General features: G+C 33.5%; 2 protein-coding genes across 3 annotated transcripts; one reads left to right on the top strand and one right to left on the bottom strand.

Annotated features, from left to right (window-relative positions):
* Nucleotides 1-842: 842 nt before the first annotated feature.
* Nucleotides 843-5,530, bottom strand: LOC108220073 (uncharacterized). The gene is made up of 5 exons (XM_017393724.2): nt 4,935-5,530; nt 3,736-3,857; nt 3,589-3,629; nt 3,346-3,444; nt 843-1,295 (listed from the first exon to the last, which is right to left on the bottom strand). The coding sequence occupies exons 1-5, from the start codon at nt 5,422-5,424 to the stop codon at nt 1,136-1,138; spliced, it is 912 nt and encodes a 303-aa protein (XP_017249213.1). The 5' UTR covers nt 5,425-5,530; the 3' UTR covers nt 843-1,135.
* A 4,391-nt stretch (nt 5,531-9,921) lies between these two features.
* Nucleotides 9,922-17,746, top strand: LOC108223340 (acetolactate synthase small subunit 1, chloroplastic). 2 transcript variants are annotated; one of them, XM_017397537.2, is made up of 12 exons: nt 9,922-10,373; nt 10,853-11,066; nt 11,165-11,248; nt 11,388-11,456; nt 12,112-12,195; nt 12,310-12,462; nt 12,709-12,795; nt 14,715-14,819; nt 14,913-15,035; nt 15,400-15,552; nt 17,124-17,189; nt 17,376-17,746. In XM_017397537.2, the coding sequence occupies exons 1-12, from the start codon at nt 10,132-10,134 to the stop codon at nt 17,457-17,459; spliced, it is 1,464 nt and encodes a 487-aa protein (XP_017253026.1). In that variant the 5' UTR covers nt 9,922-10,131; the 3' UTR covers nt 17,460-17,746. The 2 variants fall into 2 exon arrangements, with proteins under 2 accessions (XP_017253026.1, XP_017253027.1); XM_017397538.2 differs by lacking the exons at nt 17,124-17,189; nt 17,376-17,746 and adding an exon at nt 16,689-16,812 and having other exon boundaries at nt 9,994-10,373.
* Nucleotides 17,747-22,922: the final 5,176 nt, after the last annotated feature.

Genomic DNA, 22,922 nt, shown 5'->3' with positions numbered 1-22,922 from the left:
TTTTTATCTCATTTTCCTTCTCTTTTCATCTCTTTCCCTTTTTTCTCTCACCCAAAAAAATACCAAAAAATATTATTTTTGAAATATAAGCAATGATTAGGAAGAATATTATTGGAGTAAAACGACCTTTTGTTTACCAATATCTTAGATAATCATTGATTTATTATCTTTCAAAAAGCCATAACAGGATTTGTCATAGGAGATGCTTTTACGATGTACAAGTCCAGTCTCGTTTCACAAATTGGAGTGGAACTCGCTTTTTCAGATTTTTGTTTGCTTATTCGTTCAGGTGGACTAGCATATACCATGAACCAGAATGCACTGCTTCTAATTGATTGAACCCCGGACCACATGTTTTTTCTACATGTTCCATGCTGCAACATTTGTATGTTCCAATCAATTTGTGGCATGAGGTTGCTCGTTCCATTTCAGATTCATAGGGGGTGTCCTTGGATACTCCGTCTAGTCGAATTCGATCTTTCTATAGGTCATCATTCCCTTTCACTTTGTCTTCCTCTTACAAAGAAAAACATTGGTATTAAATCACAGCATAGAAGCAGAAAGTAAAGCAGCAAATTCGTAAAGAGCGGCTTCTTTGGAATTCAGTGAAGCATGGTGGATTTTAATGACATCAAGAGTTCCTATCCAGAAAAACAAAGTAACTTGACGACTTCAAGAGTTCCTATCAAAAAAAACACAAAGTAACTTGCCCATTAACCGCCCCAAGGAAACAGCAGAACTCAAAAGTAAAAGGGTACATACTTGGAAGTCAGAGGCAATTAGCAGGAGCTCGAAAGACTATCAGACATATTTGAACATCAAACAGAAACAAAGAGCCAATGTACAATTTGAAATGTTGTGATAAATTACTGGATGGTTCATTGTGTGTAGATTCAAATCCAAAAACCACTACAAGCAATTTATTAGCTGATTTATAACTCGAACTCTGCCAAATAATGAGGACAGAACATCAACAACGGAATCTACAAAAATGGCACCGGTATGTAAAGCTTGTGTAATCTCAGCAAATAGCTGGCTGTAAATATCACATGAACCAAAAAACAAAAAAATCCCCAGGTGTGATTTTGATCCCAGGGTTTATATGGCACACTTCACTGCTAAGCTCCTGGTTCTTCTAGTTGTTATTTGGAACCTCCACTATATCATAGTGACCGTAACCATGGAATAGCAATTTGATAGGAATCTCATCGGACTTCTGATACTCCTCTCCATAGTTTGCTATATTGATCAAACTGTCTGAACTCCTATCTAACATGAAAACAGAAATTTTTGTCCTGTCACATAAAAACAAAGTTAAATAAAAAAACATGTAAGACTGACATTCCAAAAGTAACTCATATAACAAAAGCAATTACATGCACATACATATGGAGGATTTTAGTTTTGATGATCCTTGTAACTGATTGGACATTGCAAGAAAGTAAAACTACATGATTTCACCAATAAAATTTGAAGGAAACTAGTTTAAAGTGTGTGAATAAAGCATAATTCTGAAGCCAAATTATTGTTTCAGTGAGCTAAAAATTTGACCAGTCTGACAAAGATTTGCCAGGGAATAGTTTAGTTCCTTTTTATGCTACATCTTAGTTTGTACTTTAGTCGTCTTAGTAGAATATATCTGTGTAAAATAATATAATGGCAATAGCTACTTACTATATACTAACTTCACTTCACTCATATATGCTAAACTTCCTCTATTTGAGAATATGAGGATTTAAATGCAAATCCCAGTTATCCCTTACATCCCTGAATAACTGTTCCGACAGAAACTAATACTATTTTATTTTACAGAAAGTCTATAGAACATTGGGCTTCGCTTATAAAAAGCCCAGAGCAAATTCAAAAGCCCTGCTTGAGCGCGCTATTTGCTGAAGCGAGAAGCTTATAAAAGCTGTGAAAAAGCGGGTTTTTGTTTAGATATGGATTTTTTATTAGATCTTATATGATTTAGACAGCTGGTCTGGTATTTAACCTACTGGGCCTTTTTTAAAGCCCGTTATAACACAAGATATTATATAAAAACCCAGCAGCCTCGCCAAATCTTCAACCTAGCCGCCTCAATCTTAGTTCTGATGAGGAGTGGGAGTATATGGGCGAGGAAGAAGACGTTGATAGACAAATTTAAATTTTATCCCCTGCTTGATATCTTTTAGTAGCATGAAACATTGGTCTAGTTTAATATTATAGGGCTATTATTATTAAATAGTATGTCTAGTGTTTACACACACACACACACACACACACATATTATCTTATGTAGTGCGCTTCGTTTACAAAAGCCTGCGCTTTGCGCTTAAGCTACAGGAGACCCTCGCGCTTCGCTACACTGATCTTAATATCACTTGTTGATTTTTACATAGTAAAAATCTCAAGTAAAGCTATTACTGAGGAACAGATAGTATCTCTGCATATCATTTTCTTACTACCTAATGGTCTATATTTACGCAATGCCCTTTTTCAAACTAAAGGTTTGTTGTTTTGTCCCTTAAGGCCTCTTCTTCCAGCAACATATACAAGTCAAAATCAACTTACAAGTCAAACACCACTTATGCGTTGACTTCTGTGAAAAGTATTATGTGAAAACAATACAAAGACATCATTTCTGTACCACCAAACTCAAATCCACCCCCCCCCCCCCCCCCCCAAAAAAAAAAAAAGGTCAGTGTATATAGTAATCAACATTTATATTTTTCTGAAATGGCTAAATATTAAGGTTTTAAATTTGGGAATAACAAGGTTGGGAATGTTTTGAGCGCAAAGGTGGAGACGAAAACTCTTCAAAGAATCTGGGAAGAATCATTAACTAAATAAGAAGAGATGAAGGTAATTTATACATATGCATGTTAGTAAAAAGAAAATTATGCAGACAGTAATTATGCCGAGAGATTAAGCTCATTTGAGTGGTTCAGGAAGATAGTCTGCAAATTGCTTTAAAAAATGACAGGGTGTTACATTCATATTTTACGTAACTGCCATATCAAAAAGGTTACTATCTTTCAAATAAAAAATCATTCAATTTAACAGGAAATTAACAGAATGTTGTTCTTCTTAATTTGAGTCGAGTGAGAACAGGTTGACTTTTGTAACCTACTTGAAATTCTAGAGCCCAGACCACTTTGATGACTATAACTTTAAAAGATATGAATATGTTACGCACCAGAAGAGAACAACGATACAAAAACACCTTCTTGCTTGGTCAAATATAGTGAATATATATTATACACAAAGATTAAAATTCTGAAGATGATGCCTCACAATATCATATATAAATCATATGCATATAGTTACGTGAGAAATGATATAGAAATCATATAGATAACTCACTTGAGTACATGAGAGGCCATCAGAAGCTCTGGCTCTCCACCCCAAACATAGGGCCGTTGAATCCTCTCCACATAGGTATCAAAATCCCCTTCAATGAACCTAAGAAGTGCATCAAGAAAGCTAACTAAAAATAGCATAGAATGCATAACAAAAGAGAAAAAGAAAAACTGGAATCTGTAAATGCCATTAGGAAAGACAGCAACAAAGGACAATAGCATTTCTCCAAATCATAAAAAAGCTCACCACTCTGTTTCTTTACGCCTCCTTAAAAGCTCAGCAACCACCTAATACAACCAATGGTCAATAGAAAATATAAAAGTACAATAGCTTCTTACAGTAAATTAGCAGTGTGTGTATAATTGCATGTATTGAAAAAGAAACAACAAGTACTTCAGCTCGTAAATCATCAGCAAGATCTCTCTGACGATTCTCATCAGGAGCTTCCTCTCCATTTCTCAAGCAAGTCACATGAGCTATTGCTCTAAACAGGCATCGCCCATCTGCTGGCACCCCTGTATGTCAAAAGCTTTTTTTATAAATAAATGGTTTTTGCAAAATTTGCATTTGCCATCAAATGTATAATTTATTTCAACTCCCCAGTGAACAATCACTTTGAAGTATCAATATAAGAAGAAAAACTTAGAGACAATTTGACAAAGTAGAATTTGAAAAAGCTGTACAGACTGAACTAGACACTAAGATACACATACATTATTTATATGTTAAAGGGCATCACAAACGATGTCTTTTTATAAGAACTTAGAAAAAAGAAGTAAGGACAATCATACATATCCAAACAAAAATAAAATCCCTTCGTACTTTTAATGAGACAAGAACACAATAACATATATAAAAAACTTCAAAAATAAACAAGAATAAAGTCAAAACTGATCGCTGTATAAAATTCAAGTTTCAAACATATATCTAGTGGTAAACAGGTAAGACTTCATGCCTTCCTGATTGCTAATATGAACTAATAAACAATACACCATAATTTAATCACATGAAAAAAATAAAATCATTACATATGAAAGACCCCAAAAGCACACATATGTTGATATTACTGTACAAACCTGACCTACCAGCACAAATTATGCAGCCTTTCCTTTATTATCTGCATTGTATATCGTATACTTACACAGAAATGCTATAAATTCACCTCACAAATATCATACATCCAATTAAACAAACAAGAAATTAGTCACATCTATGCATACTGGTCAATCATTTCAACAAACTATATATAGAGTTCAACTACAAACACCTAACAAAAAGGAGGAAAAAAACCTTCTACACATAAAAAGTTCCGTAATTCTCTTAAATTGAATATTGCAGACAGCCATAGAATTGACATTGACCTTAAAAATATCATATACCATGAATTAGAATGAATTAATTGACAACTAAAGAACCCAAAACAGATCATTCATTTCATCAAACACATAAAGTTCTACCACAAATACTCATAAATACATTACAACATTGCATATCAGTTCAGCTAAAACAACTTAATCATAACATCAAACACATAGAGTTCAACTTCAACTACGAAACATAGGTATGTATTAAAATGATCGATGATCACACACCTGTGACTCTGTAATTAACCTTCTCCTCACTACAAACAACGGAATCCTCAGATTTCTCCTCCTCCGCATCCAAATTCAAACATAAACTCAAATTATTCGCATCACTAGTCGAATCAACCGCCTCACGAGCTCCACCAATACAACCGCAAACTCCGAAAAGCAACCAAGCCGAATCAGGCCTGTGGAGCCACCGGGCAGGCCTATCATCCCAGGCAACATTCCACGATCCTTCGCCTTTCTGTTCATGAAAAGCAGGCGGCCGAATATAATTCCCTCCCGCAGGGAGAATAGCGTGCCATATCGAAGCAGCGCCGCCTCCGCGATAACATCCGATTCGACAAGCAGTTGAGTGATTGTGGCGCCGACAATTCTCGGTATTGGTAGTGAATAGCTTGAGTGGACTTTGAATAAGGCGGTGTTGTGTAGATGAAGTGAGAGATAAGAAGGAGAAGAGCCACGGCTTGGGACGAATACAAAGTGCTCCGAGCATCACCGCCGTAAAGTTTTGGGGAGTAGAAATGAATGTATGGGTTGTATGTATTGTTTTTACATAGGGGTTGTTATATATGTTGTGTGTGTAGATATAGAAAATGTTTGGTGAAAAGGTTGGTGACGGCGAAGCGTTTTAGAGAGGTTGCGTGGGCTCCACAGGACAAGTCATGAGCCGTGTGGCTTGTTTCATCCGTCTCTTGCACTTTGTTTGGTTGAATTAATTTTTAAACCTAATTAATTTTTAATCCCAAGCCGCAAAGGAGACTGTTTGGCTACGATAATTGGTAAAAACTGATAATATACTTCAATCGTTTTTATTTTTTTTGGGTGAAAATATCATTATTTTCACTATTTTAGTTTTGTAGTGATTAATAATATTTATTTATCAAATTTTTAGTTCATTATCATCTTTGTCATTATAATCGGCAAGGATAAACTCTCGTTCAAGTATATATCACAATATGGATATGTCGTTATAATCACCGATGACAATTATAATTAGCAATTATTAACAAAACATGATTGTTATTATTGACACTCACCGACAACATATATATTCTCTCAATCTTGACACATTTTGAATATGTGTATATAAACAATGATTTTATTGTTCGTTTTTTTTCATGTCTCGGTATAAATTATAAAATTTCTTTCTACTTTCAATTTTGATATTTAACATTATGTCTTCTTAATTTATTTATAATAATCAAATAATAAAATTCATCAACAAGGTCGCTTTATGGACGTGAGATGCCAAGCGCCCATATCAGATAGTCAAATGGATGCTCGATCGCACATCACGAAGTAGAATCCGACAAGTATTGTGTCTGATGTGTAAATGGAAGATGGAGTTGTGTCACTGGTCGTGGGTGGGAACAATAGCTAGAATATAAGGTAACTAGAAAAACTCCAATAAAACGAGCCCTTTTAGGAGGTGATCAAAAGAAATCCGTACGAGTTCAGTCGAAAGCTGGCAGTATCATACTCTGTGGAGTTAGTCTCGTTTAACAAGCGCAACAAGTGGTATCAGATCCGATAACTATGACAATCTTACTAGAAGATGCTTGGAAAAAGGAGGAAGGTTGCCCCCGAATGGACACATGAAAGAGGCCGGTAGTCAGGTAGAATTAGACAGATGTCGAGGCCGGTAGTCAGGTAGAATTAGACAGATGTCGAGTAAAGAATTGCTAAGAATTTTATATTCAAAAACCTCAAGGTGTTAAAGAATGGTCCTTTCCAGGATCTTATATTCAAACATTCCCTCTCACTCGAGAGCCCATTAATGGGTCGAAGAGTGGATGACGGGCAGGGATCGAACCTGAGTATAAATTGTGATAAAATTGGAGGTGGCAGGGATCGAACCTGAGTCCTCTGTCAGCACCATGACAAGGAACCAGTTACTCTAAAATCTCAAAGTGTTAAAGAATGGCCCTTTCGGATCTTATATTCAAACAACTAGAAATTATCTCACATTATAGTCCATATTTACTTTATTATTATATTTATTTTCTAAACACATGTAGTTATATTAGAAAATGAATTTTTTAATATAATAATTTTTTAATAGGAGATCTATATAATTAGCTTATATATATTACTAGTTTTATTAAAATAGACCAAGAACCTCCATCTACATGTTTATACGTTTAGTTGCGTTTTCGTTTGAATATAATAAATTGTTAAAACTAAATTTTAAATAAAGATATCATAAACCGGTTTAAATGACAATGTCTTAACTTTTATATATATCTTAATATTAGTTGATATGTTACAAAAAAATAATTTTTCATACTCAGATAATTTATTCCAATGCTATTTGTTGAAATAATTTAATTTTAACGGTAGTTGTACATTTTATTACTATGATTTCTATTTTCTCAAACAAACCAAATAACACTAATCGTTAAATTCTAACCATTTTTATATAAAATATTTAATGTATTTTATATTAAATTATATGTACACATTATTTGTTAACAAATGTATATTTTATAGTAATATATATATTTTTGAGAACTTAACCCAAAAACTTATATCTTAAAACATATTCTTAAACATACCATATTTTTGAAAACTATTTTCAAAATTACTATTTTTGTTTAAGTTTTACTTCTGAATATACTTTACAATCTCTGCATCTTAATATGCAACTTTATTTTAATAATGAAAAAATAAATTTAAGGTTGATTAGTTTGTAATATGAATTAATCTTAAAATCAACTTTTGAGAAAATGAAAAGAAATTGTATTTAAATTATAAAAGTTGCAAACCTTTTTAGAGAAAATAAAATTTAAATTTCTGAAAATCAACTTATATAATGGGTGTTTGGCAACACTGATTATAAGTGTTTTCGGGCTTTTTTTTAGCACTTTAAGCTGTTTCTGCTTTTTAGGTAGTGTTTGGCAAAAAAAAGCAGGAGTGTTTATTTTGGATTTTTTAAGCCAGAAGCTGGAAGTTAGAAATGCTAGCTTTTTTTTGGACTTTTTTTAGTAATTTGCATTTTTTTATGAAAGTTTTAAAATTTTAATATGTAATAAACTTTATTTATTATAGAAGTTTCTTTTATTTTAATAATTTGAATTTTTTTAATTTATAAATTTAAATTACCAAACACACAATTGACTTATAAATAAAAGTTATACAAACACTTTTAATAATTTATAAGTCAAGTTCACTTATCACTTATAATCTATTTCTTATTTTAAGCAATAAGTCAATTTTTTTAAGTTGCGTCAAACCGCCTAATACCATCCTGTATTTGAAGGAAAACTATAAGAATACCTATTATTTTTTAAATAAAATTATATTTATGGTAGAGTCAAAAGGAATATTCTCTAAATATATCCACATATACTATTATGATATTATCTGACTACTGGTGGGTTTTTTTTAATGACTATTGGCCCTTACTGTCATGCTGTTTCATGTCTTTTGTAGGAATCACGTGCAATGCCCTTATACCCCTCGCATTTCTCCCGGAGTTTCGAGATTTGCGAGATCAGTGCTTTTTGGACGACTTCAAAGGGCCACATATGAGAGGTTTGTTTAGTCCTCATTTTCACCCAAATCCAGGGTGGTCTAATACTTTCAAGAAACTTTAGTCTTTACTGATTATCTGTGAGGTCTTTGACTAGTTTAAAATATATAATGTTATATATTAGATATATAAATTATCGGTTTTTCTATGGTGTGCCCAAAGGCACACACTAAGCACTAATTTTTATGAGTTTGGTACATTCTTATTGGTCATGTAATCATAAATATGGATGACCCTTTTGCATTTACACCAACTCCACCAATTAAAATCCACTAAACTCATCAAATTTAGTGCTTAATGTGTGCCCTTGGGCACACACTAAAAAGACCCATAAATTATTAATATGATAATTATTATTGTTATAAGACTTTCACGTTTACCGAAGTACAATACTGTAAGAATCAGAAGAGCTTCTTTAATACATGAAAAATTTTCATCTAACTAGAGGGCAATGTAGAAATGTCTCACAAGAAATTAGATAAAATTTTGATATCGGAAAAAAACTCGAAAGAAAAGTAAAATCCATCGAATTAAGAAGAAAGAAGAAATTTCATTTAAAAAAGTCTATCGATTAACCAAAAATCATGCAGAAATAATCTCGAAAATCTAGCCAATAAAATTTTATTGATTGGAAAGAAAATCTAGATGAAATATAAAAATTCGTGGAAAGGAAGGAAATAAAGAGGTGAGAAACAAAATTCACGGCCGCCTTGATCGAGTCTTTTTTTGGATAAATGAGTGAATTCAATAATAAAAATCCATACGGCATCTACATAAACAGTCACGTCAAACAAACAAAATACAGAAACAATCAATGATTAATTCATTCTTCTTGGAGATAAAATCACGTGATTTGTTGAAGATGATATATACACATACTTCGCCACTTTCGCTTCCGCCACAAACACTTTGCGCTGTCGACTCCGAATGCAATTTCCTGATAATTTCTATTACTAAATCAAGTTCCATACTCACACAAGCGGTGAGAAAATAACAAAACTCACACAAAATGGTGAGACAACAAAAAAATCAAAACCAAACGTGACAACCTAACAACCAAATGCGTAAATGAAAAATTAGCTATACCAAGTCAATCTTTAGATCTGGGGAACAAACCCACAAAAACAATATAACTCGGACCACTTTCGAAGATAAAAATACCGGAAATAACGAGAAATCCGTAGCTCTTGTGGAATTGGGATATGGGAAAAAGAAGGCTAAATCGGAAAACGTTTTGAATTTCTTAAATCTCAAAAAACAAACAAATGTCGAAAAAATATTATTGAAAGAGAGAAGAAAACGCAAAAGAAAGGAAATAAAAGATTTGTTGCTTTCCACCGGTAGAGATCCGGTGAAGCCCCTGCCGCTGCCCAGGAAAAAAAAAAGCTTTTTTTTTTTTTACGGAAAAAAGGCTTTTAAATGTACAATAAAGAGCGACTTTTGCCAAAAAAAGAAAAGAAGCAATCATGATTTTTAATAGTTTACATGACGGACGATGACGAACGCTTAAATAAAATCAGGCGAAGGACCCGACCGGTTTGCCATATCTACCATCCAGCACGTCCAATTTCTGACTCGTCGATTAAAATAACGGGCGTCTAAAAGCGGCGGTCCATAAAGCTAACTCTGCAATATAATATACACTCTACTGTATCTATAGTTGTTGCTATGGCGGCCGTATCAACACAGTCCCCATCATTTCACTCTCTCAAACCCTCAATTCTCTCTAAGAGCAACTCTCCCCAATGTTTTCAAACCCTCAATTTTACGAAACAAGCTTGTAACACGAAATTAGTTGTTGCCTGTTCAGCTAGCAGCAATCTCGATAAGCAACATGTCAATGACAACAACAATAGCAGTAACAGTAACAAGACGTTCACGACTATCGATCCTGCTTCACCTAGATCCAAGTATGTATTTCTCGTTTTGATTGTTGTGATTTTTTTGTTTTTTTGTGTTTGGGTAAGTTTGAAGGAATGAAAGTTTTAAGAGATTGAGTGGTTTTGGGTCAATTGAGGTGTTTGGGGGTTCGATTGAGAATAGGGGTTTTAGGTGATGTTTGTTGGAGTGAATTAGAATAGAGGTCGGGGGAGAGAGGGAGAAGGAGGGAGAGAGAGACAGAGGGAGGGAGGGAGGGCGAGGGTGAGGGAGATGAAGAGAGAGGAAGAGGGATGGAGGGAGAGGGAGAGAGATTTTTTTAAATATATTTGAAGCTTGTAAATGAAAATTTGAATCTCCTACTGCATGTAGTTTGTGAAACAACATTTTATGTAGTCTCTGTGTGTGTGATGTGCATGCAACTTTTTAAATTACTCTCTGTATCCCCTATGCGTGTGTGAATGCAACTATTTTCTTTGTTATTTCCTTACATTACCAATTATCAATTCAGGGTGAGGCGGCACTCGATTTCAGTTTTTGTTGGTGATGAAAGTGGAATGATAAATCGGATTGCAGGAGTGTTTGCACGAAGAGGGTATAACATAGAGTCTCTTGCTGTTGGCTTGAATAAAGACAAAGCTCTTTTTACTATAGTTGTGTCAGGGACTGAAAAGGTGTTACAGCAAGTAATGGAACAGCTACAGAAGCTTGTAAATGTTTTGAAGGTCGCTATGCTAATTTTTCATGTTCAGACGCAGTGTGTCTTAATAGTTAAATCCTTTCAGTGTTAGCCGATTGATAACCTTTACGATTCATTGACCAGGTTGAAGATCTTTCACAAGAGCCACAGGTAGAGCGTGAATTAATGCTCATAAAAATTAATGCAGACCCCAAGTATCGGGCAGAGGTAATTTGCACTCAATGTGCTAAACAATATACACTATTGCCACCGACAGGATACAGCAATTTTTATATGCAGTTCCCTTTCATTTCACAATCTTTCCGTTTCCCTCTGTGTGATAAGAGCTGTTTTTGATATGTTTTAGGTCATATGGTTGGTGGACATATTTAGAGCAAAAGTTGTGGACATCTCAGAACATTCGTTAACTATTGAGGTGATTCCCGTTGCACATAATTTATATAGCATATGTGCAGCGAGCCTACGATTTTTGGTACATCAAATATACTCAAATTAATTTTTATGCATGTCTACACATTGAACAGTATATTTGAGTGATCAGCTTCTATAGTCCTTACCCAAATTAAAACTTTATATATCCTGTTAGAGTTCTTACCACCCACTTTACTGACTACCATCATCAAGTAGATGGGCATATACAATGTTTTTCTGGTAATGTATATCTGGTTACCTGCATATGATGAAGAAGCTGCTAATGTTGGACATGAATAATTCATTCCATGCTCTCACTGGAGTTAGCCGTTTTATAACCTCAAGTTTCAAAACTAATCATCTTTTTTATTTCTTCCTCTTTTCCCCTTTTTAAGTTGCTACATATTAGGAATTCAAAATGTTCGACTGTTATATCATTATGCTTGATTCTAAAATCACAATGGCAAATATGCATTATTAGAATGTATTTAAGGATTTAATTTGGCATCTTATTTTTCTCAATATTTATTTTTGTAAAATCATGTGAGAACAATCAATTAATTATATTCATGCACAGAAGGTTTTTTTTTTTTTTTTTGCTAAATTGCACAGAAGGTTTTGTGTACTTAAATCCTGAAAGTTTTCTTTTAATGATCAAGGTAACTGGTGATCCTGGAAAGATGGTTGCAGTGCAGAGAAATCTAAGCAAGTTTGGAATCAGAGAAATCGCTAGAACTGGAAAGGTTGGTTGTTTTTAAACTATAAAATAATATGATATCAGCCTTCTCTCCAGCTTCTTGGTGTTTAATGTTTCAGTTTCTGATAATTGTAATTAAACCATCTTGGTGTTATTTTAGATTGCCTTGAGAAGGGAAAAGCTGGGTGAATCTGCTCCCTTTTGGAGATTTTCAGCAGCTTCATATCCTGATCTTGAAGAAACCATGCCTATAGATACTCGCAAAGTGCCTAAAAAAGAAACTCATTATGTTGATTCTGATACATTCCTCGGGGTAATTCTTGAAATTTGACCGCTGTTTTTTTTTTTCAATTTAAAATTTTAGTTTAAATTATATATATATATTTCTTGGATTTTAAGATCCCGGTGTTTCCACACCCTGAAGTTTGGCATGGCAATAAAGTGGTTCTGTTTTATACATTTTCCAGTGTTTTCAAGGAAAAAAAGTTCTGATTTTTTTTTCATGATTCTATCTCCTCAATTATCTCTGTTTAATGGAATTAAGTGATCTTGTTTGTAGGGAGATGTATATCCAGTGGAGTCTAATTTTGAGGCTTCAGTCAATCAAGTTCTTGATGCTCACTGGGGTGTTCTGAATGACGAAGACGTAAGAAATTAGTGTACTACTAGTGTGTTTTGTTAATTGTTTTTTGCCTTTGGTAACTTATTTGTTACGTATGATGTACATATATGAATTTCTTATCAACAGTTGAAAGCATAATCAGCTCAACATTAACAGCATCAAGACTCTTGATAATCTTAGTCCACATTCAACAGTTAGAATTGCACTTCACCTTCCCTATATCTTAGGGGGCACTGATGAATACTCTACATAAAAACTGCTCTATGATTTAGTGTTTGGTATGTTCTACCACATGACACATGCACATGTGGTTTATGCAATTCATTTTTCAGTTTTATGGAAAATCTTTTTGTTGATCGTGTGGAACATAACTGGTTTGTAGGGGATTTTTTTTTTTAATCTGTAAAAGGATTCTCTATAGTAAGTTGTTATGTTTTGCTGATTTATGTCATCATGGTCCTTGTATAAAATGCAGGCTTAGCTAAACCGTTTTAACAGTAAAACAATGTTTTATTAAATCCTAGTTTCCTACATGCACTGTAAATTGCATTCTATGTGTTTCACATCTTAAGCATAGAACACAGAAACCCTTTATCTGGTTTTACAGTGAGGAAAAGATGATTCAACTAATTTTGCTTGATCAGGTACCTGTGCTATGATTTATTATAGAAATGACCAAGTCCATCCACTAAAAAAACCCATTTCATTGTTAAATATAATTCCTCTCTTACATACATCTATTTCATCTCGGAAGTCTTATATTTGCTTGATTCCCATCAGTTACATAGTCGCCAAACAGAGACTGGAGATTTTTCTTGACCTCTCTATCTAAGTTTGGCTTCCTTTTTCATTTATTTCAGAAGGCACTGGTCAAACAATTTCTCTATCTATTATTCTCACTGATTTTTTAATTTTATTTGGTGTATGTTGTTTTGATATATGGGGAATGGTATTTAGTGTCATCTGGCTTTGCTATTCTAAAAAGGTTGGTTCGTTGGTGCAGTTGATGTTTCCATTTCGTGTATGTTTAATTCCTTATATTGATCACTTTTTGTGCAGTGTGGACCTTTTGTAGTTTTGTGCTTGTATCCATCTGTGGAGTTTAATAACACATAAGGATGATATACGTATTATCCACTACTCACACCGTAAGGCTTTAGGGGAGTTGGTAACATGAATTAGTTGAGTTGGTAACATGAACTCAATTGTTTCTAGGTTTTCCCCTCTTTATAAAACTGCAGGCTATTGTATGTCAGCTCTGTTCTGTTGGAGATACAAGGGTGCAAAGTGTGGTGTAGTTGAAGAGAAAGAAGTAGAAAAGGAAAAATGTTGTGCAAAATGGAACTTAGAAGAGTAGTATACGTGATTACCGTACAAAACTACTATTTTGCTTTAGTAATGCCTTACGCAAGTCACACACGTGATATTTTTCTTGCTCAATTATCGCTTTTGATTATATTAATGGTAATAAAAAAGTAATATAAAAATTGAGGTGTAAATTCTCTTATGCTGATAATGAAGGGTTCAAATTGCAAAAGTTTTAAAGTTAAATAAAATGGGTTTATTGAAGTAGCAACTTCTGGTATTGGACATTGCTCCTCTAACTCATGCTGTCTACCTACCCTTTGGGATCATGTCAAAAAAGGTTGATAATTAAAATTCTTCGATTTGATCTGAGTAGGAAATCTCAATTCTGAGATTCTTTACTCGAGCAGATGCATACTGCCCAACTGCAGCATACGTATTAAATTTAAGTTCCATTGTGATGTACCAAAAACCTCATCCAAAGAAGAATCATACATCCTAACATTGCCAGAATTGGCATTTCCTTCTATTATTCTTAGGCCAATCTCTTTATGCTTTGTAGTTAACACAAAACTGTGCAAGTGTTTTCAATGCAATCAGCAATCCCTAAATAAACCATGTCTTTTTAATGTTTCTAGACAACCGGGCTTCGTTCACACACCTTATCAATGCTCGTAAATGATGTTCCTGGAGTTTTGAACATAGTAACAGGAGTTTTTGCTCGAAGAGGCTACAACATTCAGGTTTAATTGGTTTAAGTGATGTTTTAATTTTCATCCGTTTTTTCTTTTTAGGATATATTTGTTTTCTTATGTACACGTGTATTTGTTGTCCAGAGTTTAGCTGTTGGACATGCAGAAGTTGAGGGGCTTTCTCGCATTACGACTGTTGTTCCTGGTACGGATGAATCAATTAGCAAGTTGGTGCAACAACTTTACAAGTTGATAGATCTTCATGAGGTGAGGGTATTAGCTATGTCCAAGTAAGATTAGTAAGAAAGCAAGTTGAAAGTTAAGTATCCTCTATCAGGCACGAAGTTGAAACTAACCCATTTGTATCCTATAAATTAGTGAACTAGGACTATCACAATCTTACAGTGTTGAGGCTGTATGTCCATTTGTAGTGACGGCAATATATATTGTTTTAGCTATATTAAAAATGGGGAACGCTGATTTTATTTCAGCTTGGGAGTTCTATAAAATCCTCTATACCACAATTCTGACATGCATGGTTTTTTTTTCTGGTGAATCATTGCATGAGTCTGTAAAATAATTGCCTTTTAGTAACTATTGATCGACTTAAAGAGATCGTTGTCTCTCTCAGGTTAGGGATATCACCCACTTGCCATTTGCTGAGAGGGAACTAATGCTGATAAAAATTGCCGTCAACGCAACCGCCAGACGAAATGTTCTCGACATAGCTAGCATCTTCAGGGCCAAAGCTGTGGATGTGTCTGATCATACTATAACTCTTGAGGTGATTGGTTTTCTTTTCTGTTTCAACCTCTTCATGTTACATCCACATTATTATGATTTTAAAAAGAAGTCGAGCTGCCAGTAGTAATTATATACAACCAGGTGTAATAATATTAAATTTGTATACTAGTTTCTAATCATATAAAAACCGGAAAAAACCGAAACCGACCAACGGTTAACCGAACCGAAAAAAACCGTCCGAAACGGTTCGGTAACGGTTTCTACCTAAAAACCGAACCGAACCGAAATACACGGTTCGGTAACGGTTTTAGGTAGAAACCGAGCCGAACCGACCCGTGCACACCCCTAGGTGGGGGTACAATATATTGTCTACCGGAGTTTGAGATAACAAATTCTTATATTTGACTATTTTTGTGTATATTGTTATAGTGAGCATGCGGATAGTAGCCCATTTCCTTGTTTCTGCATTGGTCTGCAAAGACTTCATATAAGACCCGTATTGCCATCACAAATTCTTTGATGCGCATGAGTAAGACAATTGTAATGATGCATATTAACGTACCAAGGTTCAGGAACAACGCACAACCTCCTTAGTTGGTCGGGGAAGATGGGTATATTCTTGTTGGTGAAACTAGATGAGGGATAATAACAAATCCTTTTCTGGAACCAAGGTTCAGGAACAAATTAGTACCACCTCTTTTTGGTGGAACTAGAAGAGGGATAATAACAAATCTTTTTTAGGAAGGCCATTTCTGGCTACATGAACAAAACCCCCTGCATGCAAACCTTTAACTATAAGGGCTCTGCTTTGTGATATTATCCTTATTCTGTTTTATCTTTATATGATTATTAATATTAACTTCTTTTTAACACATAAAGTAGGTATGCAAAATTAATTGAAACATAATTATGTGGGTGGAGGGGGGATTTTTTAGTTTTCTTTCAAGTACTTCATTTGTACAATTAAGGTAGGACAAAATTAAAGGCAATATATCGTCTGTACCAAAGTGTGAGAATATTTCATTTGTCCAACAGCAGTTCCTTTCTGTTTCATCATTCCCCCTCAAAATTTACAGAATTTTACATTTCTTGCATCGTTGATTTAAATTTCTCAAATATCATATTCTTGTATATTTGAGTTTATTAAATTATTTAACACTCCATTCTTTCTACCAGTAAAGAGAGGTACCACTAGCAAACTGGTCCCTGATTTCTTCTAACCCAGATGCTTAATTCTTTGTCAATATTAAGGACAATGTCAACGAGTAGGAGGTAGGCTTTGTAGCTCAGTAGCTCACTGAAAACCTTTTCTTATATGTTGTGCTGATTTTTTTAGAATTTAATGTTTTATGAGCCGCGGACTTGCAAGCAATGGAGAAATTGTAATCAATAATACTAATTCAGTCTCTGTGCTGCAATCAGTTATGGGACGCCTGGTAAATGGTTTCCAACAAAGACATTCAGTTCAAGTAGAAGTGTTCTGCAGCTTAAAAGATCTTATCTTGAGTTATTCAGTTATTTACTTTGCATGATCTATTTAATTCTTCAGTCTTGCTGGTAATATTTGTTTTTAAACTATTAGATTGATATTTCTTGTTTGGCATTCTCTAGCTGACAGGAGATTTACACAAGATGGTTGCTCTCCAAAGATTGTTGGAGCCTTATGGCATCTGTGAGGTTTGTCTTATTTCTTTTTATAATCAGAAGTTGGATAATGAAAACAAAAGTTTACCTGATATGATGCATCTTAATTGTCAATTATTGATGATTAGGTTGGAACAGATTTTGTTATATGTTGTGTTTGATTTACTTGGAATCATGCATGGCATTGCTTTGATTGTGTCGATGATCTTCCTTTTTTAGGTGGCCAGAACTGGCCGTGTGGCACTGATCCGTGAATCAGGAGTCGATTCCAAGTACCTTCGCGGCTTTTCTTATCCGTATTAATTTCCACGTTTAGTTAGACATACGACAATATTTACATTTACTATGTACATGCTGTGGCATTTGTTGTCTAAGCTCTGCAAGTGTAATTTAGATATAATTCAATAGGTTCTAAGAGTTTTACATCTTAAACGACTTCTCTCAAAGGAGTTCTCCTGGTCCTGGTTGCAGCATGATGCGGGGATTATATTTTAGTAATAGTTGCAAATTTTGAAGGAAATTATGCAGGAAAGAGGAAATCTATTTAAAAATTGATGTGCTTTAAAGCTTATATAGTTATATTAATGCAAGTACCTTGGGTTATCATTATTAATAAGTTTATATATAGCTTGTATGGTACTCCCTCTGTTTTTTTTTATATGACGTTTTGATTTTTGGCACACATTTGTGTGCTTTGACCGGGTAGTTAAAAATATTATTTTTAAAATTATTTTTTTCTGAATAAAAATTTTGATTATATATTATTATTCAGAAAAAGAAAATTCAAAAAATAATATTTTTAACTACCCGATCAAAGCACTTAAAAATGTGTGCCAAAAGTCAAAGCGTTATATAAAAAAAACAGAGGGAGTAGTATCTATTTACGCTAATATTCGCCAATAGCTCGTAAGTATCGGTAGATTGAAAAGAGTCGGCAAAATAACATAAATACGCATTGATCCGGACGCTGGAAATATCAACAAGCGTCACGATAGCCATTTAAACAACTGACACTAAATATTTTAATAAGCGTCAGTTTTTTACATTAATCGACATTCAATAAATATTCTGCTATCAATGAAACTGAAATCAAAAAAACAAGTGCGTTCGTATAGATCGAGACTTGCAGCTCGATAGTAATAACATGTCCATGAGTCGATAGTAATAATGTAAAAAGAGAGGAAAAGTGGGAAGTGGTAAGACTGATAAATTTTGAAATTTAAAGAATTTGACGGATCTAAAAAAAACGGTAAATAAATGGCTGGGACAGTGCGAATATGTTTGAGGATCGCGCTCAAGAGAGAACCCGTGCTTAAAATAGAATCATAAAACCACTAAGAGAGAACCCGTACTTAAAATAGAATCATAAAACCACTAGGATTTTGTGGTTAAAATAGAATCATAAAACCACTAAGAGAGAACCCGTGCTTAAAATATAATTCCCGTGCTTAAAATAGAATTATAAAACCATTAGGGTTTTGTTGCAGAATCCTAAATTTTTAAATAGATTTTTAGGATCTAAATTTAAATGCGTTTTTTTTATTTTCATGTTTTTTCATCGTTGTGTTTGTTCAAAAATAATTCTAAAACATAATACATAGATATTGACATTTTTTGCATAATGAAATTTTATGGGTTCTCTCTCTAACTATTTTCCTGACAAGTATGTTTGGTATTATATTTGATATTATTTTATTAATAGTTCATTTTTTTTAATTATCAAATGTGATCAACTTTTACTGAAAATTACAACTTATTTTTTTATATATGCATAGAATTTTTACAATATCTTTTAATCATATAGTAAATTCTAGTTAAAATCAAGTCAATTTAAATGAAAAAAATCACAATAAATTATTAACCGAAACTGAAACGGAATAGTATAGAATTAACTTGAAACCAGATTGCGTACAATTAGACATTAGAAGTTTCTAAGAACTTAAAGCAAACTTCTACTTAGAAAATATGAATCAATAAGAAGATGTTTTGATTCATATTTACTTATAAAAATATAAATTTTACTATTTTATGATAAAATTAATATCAAAATAATTCTTAATTAAGTCAAGATTGTAAAATAAATGATACTCAAATTCTTTCTTATTTTTTTTATAAAAGTTATTTATGTATTTTATAAAAATTCATTATATAACTATATTATCTTAATAATTCTTTTTAACAGCACATATATTTTTTTAATAGAAAATAGCAAAAAGTGCATCTAATTTATCTGATCTTATAATTATATATATTATTCTCAAATTTTAAATAAATATCATTTTCTGAGGCAAATTTTATGAAATTTCTTTACGCTATCAAAAACCCTAATTATTCGGCACATTCCGTAGCCATGCTCGTGGCTTGAGATGATGAGGAGATCCAGATGCCAATGGAGGGAGCAGACGGATCACTACCTAGCTTACTGGGGAGGGGGGAAGAAGAGCCGCTGAGCCTCAGCAACAAATTATGCTGAACATATATATTAATTAGTGGGCATTAATGACATTTCCACTCCAACATCTCTGATTACAAGAACATACAATTGAACCCGTTACTATTGTTTCTGCGTAGTCCGATTATAAAAAGTTGTCAATTTCAGCTTCAAGAGCTCGAACTCTTGTTAGCAAACCACAAATCACGTAATACTCCCCATAGTTGGCAATAGGATGGTCGATCCATAAATATACAGTAGTTTATATATCCTAACCTACCTTAAGCCTAACCAACCTACCTGGTACGTACGGGCATTAATATCAGACTAGTTCACCACTAATTGCCAAAATTGAAGAGATCAGCCATTAATTAGTTAGAATGAAAAAAATTGAATATTTAGGTTTAAGGTTTTTAATTCGAGAAAGATATAACATGCTTATATATATATATATATATATGGTTACGCATTCCATGTTGAGACAACACAATGGCTGCTCAATTTCTACTCGACAAAAGCCATGCTATGTCACACTCACCCCTAAAAGAACCATCCTCCTTCTTCTTACTATATATCCCGCTTACTCAAGATATTAATCTGCTGAATCACCAAATTTACTTCTTCTGCTTCTATAGCGCCGGCCTCTTCTTCTTGGTGCAGTACTAACCAAAGAGCGATTGTGTTGTCTGATTGTATGATAACCTTGTGAATTTCTTTCTTCAAGGCCCACTTCAAGGCTATATGAATAGCCCAGAGCTGTGACTGCAATACACTTTTGTCCTTTTAGAGGACCCACATCAAACCCACGAGAAGGAGTCCATTTCCTTAGTTTGAAGTTGGTTTTCCAATTTAACCTACTTTATTCGATCTTTCCCAAACTAACCTATTTTACTGTTGAAATTCAGTTTTTTTTTATTTTTCAGATTTTATTTCATTTATAAAATCCTTTTATTATATATATATATATATATATATATATAGTAATACCAAACGGGTTATATAAAATTCATAATTTATATTATTATTATATTAAAATTTATATTTTACGTATATAATTATTATTGATTAATAAATAAATATTAATTTAAGTACATTTATATTAAAAATTGTAATTAATTATTGACTTATAAAAATAGGTTTGGCACGCTCTTTCTATATGAGAATTTGAAAAAGAAGAAAAATAAACGAGGACAGAGAGGTCAAAGTCAGTGTATTCGGACAGAGATGAACAATTCAAGAAAAGCTATAAGATGTGGGAGATGTGGACAAGAAGGCCATACAAGACGTAGCTCACTCCTCAAAATAAGCATTAGTAACGCATAAATGCATGTGTAATTATCTTTTATTAATTATGAAGTCTTTTAATTTTAGTTGTAGTATTATTTTATATTATTTGTATTGTTTAATATATGTTTTGTATTTGAAAATTATGAAATTTGTGATATATTTATATTTCTATAATTTATTATAAATGAAAGAATTCTAGTAAATGAAATAAACATTTGAAAAATGAAATAAAATACAAAAACTGAGTTTGAACAGTAAAGTAGGTCAGTCTGAGAATGATTGAACAAAATAGGTTAGTTTGGGAAAACCAACTCCAAACTAGGTTAGTTTGGGAATGGACTCCACAACAAGCTTCCAATATCGTAGCTAGTCACGAGCTACCAACCCTATACCATTTTCGAGCGGATTCACCGAAGCTGTGCCATTCACATTAATCTTAATCTAAACTTAGTCTTAGTTTGTAGTTTTAGTCTGCTCAATAAGTCGTGCTATGTCTGATATGTAGCAGGCTAGCAGCTGACTTGCTAAGCTCATGCAGGAGTGCAGGAGTGTTTTTAGGAGAGTAACGGGTAGTTAAAAGTTAAAACTTAAAAGTATGCAATTTATCTTTGAATTAATGACACTTTGTAACCCCTAAGTTTGCTCCAAATCGCAGTTTAGTACCTAAACTTTAAAACGTGGCAATATGCACCCTAAACTTAACATTCCCGTGCAAGTTGTAACCCCTAGTCACTATTCCGTTCAAATCTACTGTTAACTTTAACTGTTTGAGCGGTAACTGTGTGTATATCAGTTTCTAACAGCTACTTTACCCACTGTGACCTCTCAAAAATTATGTATTATATTTTAAAATTATTTCTGAACACACACAACGATGTAAAAAAAATTTAAAAAAATTTTAAACATATGTATCTAGATTTAGAATCTGAAAATTTATATTTTTAAAATTATTTTAAGTTTTTTTTACATCGTTGTGTGTGTTCAGAAATAATTTCAAAATATAATACATAATTTTTGAGGGGTCACAATGAGTAAAGTAGCTGTTATTAATTGATATACACACAGTTACCGCTCAAACAGTTAAAGTTAACGGTAGATTTGAATGGAATAGTGACTAGGGGTTACAACTTGCACGAGAATGTTAAGTTTAGGGTGCATATTGGCACGTTTTAAAGTTTAGGTACTAAACTGCGATTTGGAGCAAACTTAGGGGTTACAAAGTGTCATTAACTCTTTATCTTTTCTCCAGTTTCAAAAGCTATCCGCAGTAGCATACATATAGTCTATATTTAATAACATGGTCCATCTGAGAACTGAGATGAGAGATATGTGTAGCCTCTTTTTTGATTTGGGAAGAGAAGGTCACGAGGATGCATAAAATGAGATAGATGGGATGTAATAATACTTATTAATTTTTTTTTATATAAGCAAGCTTAATAAAAATAAATCTCGGGGAATCTTACAAAGAGTGGACCAACCAAAAGCAAGGTCTGAAAAATACAGCCTTGGAAACAGACAACCTAACCACCCCTAATACAAAAGCCAACTAGGAAATAACTACTAACACCACATAGCAAAAGAGAAAGATGGCCCGAGACCTACGCACTGGAAACTGAAGATATGAAAGCAAACTAAACATCGCAGCAAAGCAATGTTTATATACTGGAACTCCTTTTGAGAGACTTGGGAGAAGCACCCAGACTCATGAAGCCTAATCTAAACCTAGAAACTTAAACACAACGAGCAACATCAGAGACCAATGAATAGAAGAAAAAAGCTCCTTGAAGACCGATACCAAAAACTGAGCAGATAATACCCAATGCGAATAGGCAGCATCGAGAGAAAATACTCGGAGAACAGTACACTAAAGAGCTGCAGAGGAGGCGGGATTACCAGTAGCTAGCGAGAAGAGTAGCCATGCCAACCATGCTTAAGACAGGAGGAGATAAAATATAGTAAAAACAAACTAAATCTACCACTGAGAGCCAATGAGATCTATACAGAAGATACTGAGAGAGAGAGAAGAGGGCCCCAGCATCATATAATAC

This window comes from Daucus carota, chromosome 5 (genome assembly GCF_001625215.2).
Source record: "Daucus carota subsp. sativus chromosome 5, DH1 v3.0, whole genome shotgun sequence".
Classification (NCBI taxonomy): domain Eukaryota; kingdom Viridiplantae; phylum Streptophyta; class Magnoliopsida; order Apiales; family Apiaceae; genus Daucus; species Daucus carota.
Note: the sequence above shows the minus strand (reverse complement) of the source record. Positions and strands in the feature narration are given on the sequence as shown.